Source organism: Lactuca sativa, chromosome 1 (genome assembly GCF_002870075.4).
Source record: "Lactuca sativa cultivar Salinas chromosome 1, Lsat_Salinas_v11, whole genome shotgun sequence".
Classification (NCBI taxonomy): domain Eukaryota; kingdom Viridiplantae; phylum Streptophyta; class Magnoliopsida; order Asterales; family Asteraceae; genus Lactuca; species Lactuca sativa.
Window position 1 is genome coordinate 150,230,764 of NC_056623.2, and position 8,856 is coordinate 150,239,619.

Here is an 8,856-nt window from a genome sequence, read left to right on the forward strand (position 1 = left end):
TTTGCGTGATCATCATGTCTCTACTCGACGAGTCGCGCTACAGACTCGTCGAGTACCCCTTAAGAATGAAATTACTTTATTTAAATCACATACCAGAAATGAGGCATTACATTATGAGTATGGAAGGGTAATTAAAGGAAATATTTATGTGTAGGAGTATGAGAGAGATTGATTTCAAAGCAGTAGTCTTTGCAGCTATACCCAATTATCGAGGTGAGTTACCTTTCAGTAGATGTAGGTCGATGGCACCAATGTCGACCCACTAGAAGTTGTTATAGTTGAGATGATTGTGTTTTCGAAAATTGTCTGGTATGCCACTATCTGTTATTCTTTGTGTGCTAGAATGCTATGATATTATGTGATAGTGGTAGGAATGTTGAGATAGTCCCCAGTTACCGGCTAGAAAAAATCAAAGGGGTAGATAGTACCTGTATATGCCTAGTAGTATGTTTATGATATGTTATTATATGGTAGTAGTAGGGGTGAAATAGTCCCCGTAACTCGTTGAGATAAACTGTAGGGTAGGTCGGGCACCCAGATATGCCTAACAGGGCTAGGTCGGACACCCCAGTATGTCTGAAAGGGGTAGGTTGGGCACCCTGGTATGCCTAACTGGGGTAGGTTGAGCACCCCAGTATGCTCAGTAGGGTACATCGGGCACCCAGATATGCCTGACAGTATGCTTATTGTATGGAATGTGGTATGATAGGGGAACTAATTAAGCTTTGTGCTTATGGTTTTCAGTTTTTGTTTCAAGTACTTCTTCTTCAAAAGGGAAGGCGTAACACTGTGAAAATTTAAAACAATTTTTTTATTATTCAAACAACATAAAAACTCATACAATATTTTCTAATCTCCTATTCATCAAATGTCATCATAATAAAACATATCCCAAGATCAAAATACAATCGTCTGTTAGTGTGTACGAATCATGCCGACGCCTTCCCGCGATCCTCGCTAGTACTTGAAACACATAACACAGAACGCTGTAAGCATAAATGCTTAATGAGTTCCCCAAAATACCACATACAACACATATTAGCCACTCGAGGCTATAACTCTGTTGACCCTCTGGCTAATGTGTCTTAGTGGGACCCTCTGGTCCCATAACTCTGCGGACCCTCTGGTCCTTCCAATCCTAACTCTGTAAACTCTAAATCATACATAGCATAAATCACATAGAAATCACATCATATAAAATGCATAAAAATAATCTATCACATAACTCTAATTACTACTCAAGGTAAAGTATAGTGAGAAAACTCACCTCGGGTATCTCGGATAATCTCTAACTCGGAATACTGATCTAGCCTTCGCCAAACCACATAGACAAATTCCTCAAATAAACAATGGCTCTCAAAGGCTAGATTAAACCAATCCTATAATCCCACGGAAGGGTAAAAGACCATTTTACCTCTCCCTGACTCAAAAGTCCAAATGTTGACCAAAACCCTAAAAGTCAATGAAAGTCAACAGAAGGCAGTACGCGGGGGCACCATTACGCGGGGCGTACACCGACGATCTAGAATCGGGGAACTCGACCCCCTACACGGTGCGTACTCGGATTACGCCCAGCATAATCCCAGTTTCATACTTTCTTCATTTTTAGTCTTAAACAGTTAAGACATTAGCTCGAATTTCAGATCTGACTATTCTAAGGCCACTTAATCCATAAAGTCGAAACCTTTAAGCCTTTGCATGGCTGTAAAGGTCACCACTAACTTCAAACATATAACCTCTTTCCCCATTAAGCCCTAATCTCATGCATGACTTAATCTTAATGTCCAAGATTGGATTTTTTATGAACCCACACTTCAAAAATATATTAATAGATTGTTTTAAATGTGTTTTCATTGCTACAAGCTTCATCAAGTAATTTATAATAAAAATAAAAATATTTAAGGTCAAAGTTGAAAAAAAAGGCTTTAAAAGTCAAAAGTAATAATAAATATGTGACCGAAAGAATAAAAAGTAAGCCCTAAATCTTTCTACAAAATTATATCAACTAACCATGTTAACAAATCTATTTGTGTACCCAAATAAAACCATAGTATGGGAAAACCCTCTGAGTTCTTTAATTGCTTTCAAATATAAAGCACATCAAAATTAAATTATAGGACATGAGAGTATATAAATAAAAACTCCATACAACCAACGTTCTAGAAATAATAGGCATTGATGTTGAATGGCGTTCTTCATTTGTTTCAGTGTTGCTGACCAAAAGCTGCAATCTTCCCAATCACTGGCTGTAAGATCCAGGCATACCACCACAATAAAACAACCACATATGTTAGATGAGAAAGGACTTTGAATCTTTTATAGCCGAGATAATAAGAACTTCTATGTGCCCCACCTTCAATGATCAAGGTGAAAATGCATTTACATCTTTCAAACACACATGTCTGACCATTTTAGGCGGGGACACAAAATTGCAGTTTCACGTACGTTGCTATTATCTTGCATTTAATTAACCTTTTTCTTATCAGTTGAATGCAAGAAATATAAAGTTACTTCTATTTGCTTGTTCATTAATTATACCATCTTACTCCCATTTGTTTCTATATGCATTCAATAATAGCACCAAAGCTACTTTCGTATATGTATAGCTCTTCTTAGTTATAGCAGTATAGCTGCTTTGTACTTGTATAACATTGCTATAGAAGATAGATTTTCCAAATGTTGTAATAGGAAGAGATGAAAGTAGGATTCTATAATAAACAAATAGACGAACTAACCTCCTATTAATTGCATTAAGATGAATTTATTTGTAAAAATATTGTGCCATGTGAACAATTTTGGTAGTAGTAGGTTCTATTCTTTGGGAAAGAAGATAAAAATGTATACAAACAATAGATCCAACCCAATTTTGGATACCAAAACAAAAGCATCTTTATTGCTATTAGAAAACATAACCAAAAGAAAAGAAGACAACTTAGGATTGAACACTATTACAAAGACTTTTATAGTAAAAAATTAGACATTTAACCATATGATATTGGTCCCAATAATGTTTAAAAGTATCCATTACTAGAATCGCAAATCCTAAGCTCCACATATTCATTGCAAGGTTGTTACTCTTTGTATATCACTACTTCCTAAGCTAGCATGAAAACATATTACAAGACAACGTTGTAATAGTTGATTTGTGTGTGTTTTTTTCATTTAATTATGTGAGGAGAGAGATTTTTGGGATATGAATATACCGTAGAAGACATCCTCCTGTGTGCCAAACTTCCTTCAACAGAATGCCTTAAAGTTCCCTTGAATACCTAATAAAATAAAATATTAAAGATTTGAGAATGACTGTAGAAAATGAAAACATGAATTATTTAACATTAGAAGTCTATCAAGACAAGTTATGAATGTTGTGTAATGGTGTTTTAGTATAATATCATATTACCCTGCAAACTGGTTGTGATGATTTTCGTTTTGTTATCTACGTGTTTTGGGTTCGAATTCACAGGTGCCAAATATGCATCTAGTTGGACATGCTTATAGTGAAAATCAGAGTATTAGCTGTCCAATTTAAATATGTTGAACAACCTTAGTTGTAGCATATATATTTGTTGTGAAGAAAAAATTGCTTTAACTTCTTATGGGTGTTGTTATGCAAGGGGAAAAATATTTGTCTTTGAGAAAATACACAAACATGATATCTACCTAAAATAAATCGGTTATGCTTTAGATAGTATCCTCTTGCTGATAACTGAACTGCAGTGAGATCTCCACCAATGATATGATTCCATGACTTGTAATAACCCAACACATCTTCTTCTTCTTTTTCTTCTCCATCATCATACACAAAACTCACCCCACACTCCTTTATGAGTGGAATATCATAGTCATATGTTTTCTCTGACACATTAATAGTAACATGGTCACCACTTTCCATCTCATTCACCCCAAACATCCAATGGCTTAACAACGTCAAACTCTTTCCACCAACTTCGACTTTATCAATGTAATGTTGATACATCCAAGTGCAGTTCTTTGTTATATTTTCTATTACGATCAATGGCAAATATATGAACTCATCATGATCAAGTATATATCCAAACATATTATTTTGGAATGCAGGTGTACGCACATAGCAGAAATTCAACCCTATGAGTTTGTTGGGAGATGATGGAACAGTAAATGATATTGATTTCCCATTACTGCAATGCGTAATCCAATTCGGCATCTTTTTTCCTCCATAAATTGTGCTGAATACTCCAAATTCATAATACATCTGCCAAACACAACCACCTTCATTAATTATATATATATATATATATATATATATATATATATATATATATATATATATATATATAGACACACACACACACACATATTCACACAATGTCACAAAGATATATAGTTAACTAGACCAAACCTGGATTTCAGATTCCTCTCTTCCTCTATCCATATACTTTGTTCCCACATGCCTTTCATTATAGGAGTCTATCTTAGTCCAACCCAATCTACATAATAACTTTTTCTCAACATCTGCCATTGGTTGGATTTTTACCATGCCTTCAAATTCAAACGAAGAAGGTGCATATGTACACCAATCTGTGGAGAATACGAGAGGGGACATTTTTGGATCAAATAAAAGTTTTCGCAGAAGAGGCTTATATTTAGATATATATATTCAGAATTAAGAATTAAGCTTCTTAGTGTATGTGGAGGATGCTCTACTGACACTAAAAATTTACATCTTCTCATAGTAAGTATCTCAAGCCTAGGAAGGCTTCTTACACAATTGGGCATGGAAATGATAGGATTGACATCTAAACATAAATATTTTAACATGGATAGGCAACTCATATCTGTGGGAAAGGATTTTGTGGATAAATTATTACTTGCAAGAGACAATCTTACTAAAGAGCTTGGTAAAAAAATTGCAAAGAACTTCAAACCCCTTGGTATAGACTCCATAACGGCCAATGGAGAGAATTTTGTGTTTATAAAACTTTTGTTAGCTTTGAGAATTTGGGGTGAATCCAAATCCCCAATATTGACTTGAGCTTCACCGAAATTACAACCATCAAGCAATAGCGTTTTAACCTTCTTTAAAAAGCGTAAGGTTCTTGGAAGTTTTTCAAGCCTGTTGCAGTAGCTTAGATCAATGAGGGCAAGTTCAACACATTGCTCAATTGATTCACAAACCTCGAGCAAACCAATACAATTTTTAAGTATTAATCTCTCAAGTGCAGGGAGTTCTTCAAAGCCACTTAGACAACGAAGTTGTTTACAGAAGCTTAAATTAAGAATCGTCAATGATCCAAGAAACATTTTTTCTTTTCCGCACAATCCACTCGACTGTTGAAACGAGAGACAAATTAAAATAGTTATAAATTTTCATCAACTTAACATGGAAAAGAATAGATGGAGACAAGTTACGTTTTGCCTGCTCTTAAGTTGTTGCTGATTACTATCACACATGCCAAGTGATTCAATATTCCCATATGACATGTCGAGGGCAACTAGATTCACCATCCGTAAGTCTGAAGGTATAGACTTCAAAGGAGACCCATGCATGCACAACCATCTTAATTCTTCTGGAAAGTTCTCGTAAGATCCATTGATTTGCACATAATTGAGTTGTAGTAGCATGAGATTATCCATATTACACAGTGCATCAGTTTTCATCTCAAATGATGCATGTAACTTCTCTTTCTCAAGCATTCGCATGTCAAAGGCAAGACCCAGAAGATTTCCTTTACCCTAAGAAGAAAAAAAATGACAAAAAAAATAATAATAAGTCGATATATTTACATGCATATAGACATAACAAAAATATTTTGAACATGCACTTTACTATAAAGTATACATGGCTTCTTACTTTTTTTTGTTTCAACACTTTGAATGACTCCTCATGACACCATAATCGACTTCGCTTCCATGGCTTGTCCGGTGATTCTTGATTTACTATGAATCTTCCCATCTTTTGAATCAAGCCATGCATACTCAATTTGTTATTCCATCCAACACTAAGAAGGCATCTATCTTTGAGATTTGTAATACCAGATTTTGTGTTTATACCACATGCCTTTAATATTGTTTGAGCAATATCTATATCTATTCCAACAAAAAAACAAGAAATATGTTTAAACAAGTCCTTATCATTTTTTGATGGCAAAGCATCATAGCTCATTCTCAAGACACTATTTATTCTAGATATTGGCTCTTTCTCTAGCCCTTCTATGCATTCTTCCCAATAAGCTACATCTCGATTATATAGAGACTTGCCCAAAACCTCAAGAGCTAATGGATGGCCTTCACAATACTTCACAAGCTTCTCCGATACCTCTTCATAACCTTCCTTTGGATCCTTAGACATGAATGAGTGAAAACAAAAAAGTTCTTGTGAGTGCTTCTCACGTAAGCCTTGAAGCAAGTGCTTTACATGGTTGGGTTTAACGCTCGTTTTGAATTGGACACAGCTCTCTGTCAACCATGAATCCTTTGTAGTTACTATGATTTTACTTCCCGGATGAAAACATTTGCTTCCAAGCAACGCATCTAACTGGTCAATACTATCAATGTCATCTAGAACTAGAAACACCTTTTTACGTGCTACAACATTCTCTATCTTTAAGGTGTATATAGAAGCATCATGAACTTGAATTGGAATTGGCTTTGAAATGTCATCATATAATTGCTTTTGTAACTCAAGCAAGCCACTAAAATTTTGCTCATATCTCCTACTGATATTTCCAATAAAGCTGCTTGCCTCAAATTCACAACGATGTAATCCATAAACATATTGGGCTAAAGATGTCTTCCCAATCCCACCCATACCCAAAATAGTGAGTATGTTTGTGGTATGTGAGGACACATCTTTCAACCATGAAGTCACAAATGTAATAGAGTAGTCCATGCCAATAAGTAGTGGCAGAGGACTCCTTATGGGTACATGTAATCTATGGTAGATGTCCTTGACAATTTCTTCAATGACCTCTATCTCCGGCCTGGAACATAGATTTGATAAGTAAAAAACACATAGTTTCGTGACTCATCATATACGTATCACATATGCATGGTCATAATTTGAAGTACAATAAGACCAGAACCACCAATCTAACATAAGATTTCTCTAATTAATGGGTTACCAAATTTCTGTATAATCAAGATGTCTGATCAAAACTTAAATATCGAGGTGGTTTCGGGTTTGCATGAATCTAAGTAAAATGTCAAACTCACGACACTATGATTTGAAGGTGGTGTAATAGAATTAATCGGTAGACACATAGTAGATTGTTAACATGGTTTATCTAAATGAAATAATTTTTGATAAATTAATACTTGGATAGAAAATATGTCAAACTTAGCAGGATGGTTAATGTACCTATCTAAAAAAATTATGAGATCGTATGATTGAAAGCTTAGATACAATTTTACGCATGTGTTTATCCAATTGAAATACATAAAAATGAAAAGAAAAATAGAAAGTAAGCCTATTGGATGATGAAGAAAAACTTATTGAAATGCTTAGGGAGAAGATAATATCGACTGTTCATATATTAATTAAACAAACTTAAAACAGTATTAAAATGTTACCTGTCATTTACGACTTTCCCTTTTAGATCGGCAACATCAATCAGCGCATTATTCCACCACTTTATCTTTTGAGCCCATTTACTTCTTTTATTTTCATTTGTCTCTGCCTCCATCATCTGTTTATGCTTAGCCATTACATCTTCAAAGCTACTTTGCTGCTTCTTGACATGGGTGGGTTCAACATGATAAAATATAGGGATAACAATATGGTTGGATGTCATGCGTTGCTTAAGAATTAGCACCAATTCATCAAGACACCATGTCGAAGTAGCATAATTCTTAGACAGCACAATAAAAGAAGCCCTGGATGCTTTAATAGCACTCTCCAATTCTGGTTTCAGATCTTCCCCTGTTTCAATCTCTTCATCATCCAAGAAGGTAGTGATATTTGCATCCATAAGGGCCTTATGAAGGTAAGCAGTGAAACCATTACGAGTGTCAAGACCTCTAAAACTTATAAAAACATCATATCTATGACCATGAGATGATGAAGAAGATGACGATATTTCTGAAACTTTGGAGTTAACAACCATCATGATTTATGGGTTGATGACCCTTCACCCTTCCCACGATTTTGTGTATGTATTTTCGTTACTCCTTATATGTGGGTGTATTTCAACAAGCTCTGGACCTCACTTCCCTCCCAATATATCTTCACTTATGAATGTTGATTTCATTGTTTGCCTATTGTGTCTCTCAGGAAGTAAGTATTGTGCTCTGAAGCTTTTTAAAGCTTTCCTCACTTGTGCCTCAATCTCCGGATCCCATGCATAATGTTTCTACATAAAATCCAAGTCATTTATACCTTATGTAACTTAAGTCTTGTCATATGATTTAAACCTCAACAGTAAATCAGTAATACCTTATATTTTACAAGAAAGAACTTTGAAGTAATTAAATACATTACATGTGCACCTACAAACTTTTTCATATTAATTAATATACTTTAGAAACAACCAACATATATAGTTAGGTTTTGGTGTAAAAAGTTACCATTAATTACACTACCATTAGAATTATTTTGTAAGCAGTTACTCGGTTAATTGAATTGATTAAATTGTTTAAACAATTTGTTCAATTAGCATACAAACCTTTATTTTGATCCGATGAATCACCCCTACTATTGTTTAAACAAAATCAATCTGAATTTCAGATGTGTATTCCTCAAACAAGTAACACCAAATAACATTAATTATAGTCTTGTAGAAACAACAAGATCCAGTATTACCTCCCAAAAAAGGAATTCCTAAACATACAGAGATTTCCAAACTTGTACTTGATATCAACAAACAGGTAAAAGATTCAAAC

At 34.6% G+C, this 8,856-nt stretch overlaps 2 protein-coding genes across 2 annotated transcripts; both read right to left on the reverse strand.

Moving 5' to 3' along the window:
• Positions 1 to 1,994: 1,994 nt before the first annotated feature.
• On the reverse strand, positions 1,995 to 6,956 carry LOC111916371 (disease resistance protein RUN1). Its single transcript, XM_042899306.2, has 6 exons — positions 5,831 to 6,956; positions 5,389 to 5,712; positions 4,379 to 5,307; positions 3,661 to 4,231; positions 3,204 to 3,269; positions 1,995 to 2,246 (listed from the first exon to the last, which is right to left on the reverse strand). Exons 1-3 carry the CDS (start codon positions 6,866 to 6,868, stop codon positions 4,510 to 4,512), a joined length of 2,160 nt encoding a protein of 719 aa, XP_042755240.2. The 5' UTR covers positions 6,869 to 6,956; the 3' UTR covers positions 1,995 to 2,246; positions 3,204 to 3,269; positions 3,661 to 4,231; positions 4,379 to 4,509.
• A 489-nt stretch (positions 6,957 to 7,445) lies between these two features.
• Positions 7,446 to 7,946, reverse strand: LOC128128029 (disease resistance protein RPV1-like). The gene is made up of 2 exons (XM_052766801.1): positions 7,549 to 7,946; positions 7,446 to 7,500 (listed from the first exon to the last, which is right to left on the reverse strand). The coding sequence occupies exons 1-2, from the start codon at positions 7,944 to 7,946 to the stop codon at positions 7,446 to 7,448; spliced, it is 453 nt and encodes a 150-aa protein (XP_052622761.1).
• Positions 7,947 to 8,856: the final 910 nt, after the last annotated feature.

Excerpts from the sequence above, each read along its gene's own strand:
- LOC111916371 (XM_042899306.2), bottom strand. The coding sequence starts at position 6,868 with ATGGACTACTCTATTACATTTGTGACTTCATGGTTGAAAGATGTGTCC. Across the intron at positions 5,713-5,830 it reads AAGTGTTGAAACAAAAAAAA|GGTAAAGGAAATCTTCTGGG; the intron begins GTAAGAAGCCAT and ends TTTTCTTCTTAG. Across the intron at positions 5,308-5,388 it reads AACTTAAGAGCAGGCAAAAC|TCGAGTGGATTGTGCGGAAA; the intron begins GTAACTTGTCTC and ends TCGTTTCAACAG.
- LOC128128029 (XM_052766801.1), bottom strand. The coding sequence starts at position 7,946 with ATGGATGCAAATATCACTACCTTCTTGGATGATGAAGAGATTGAAACA. Across the intron at positions 7,501-7,548 it reads GGGAAAGTCGTAAATGACAG|TCGATATTATCTTCTCCCTA; the intron begins GTAACATTTTAA and ends ATATATGAACAG.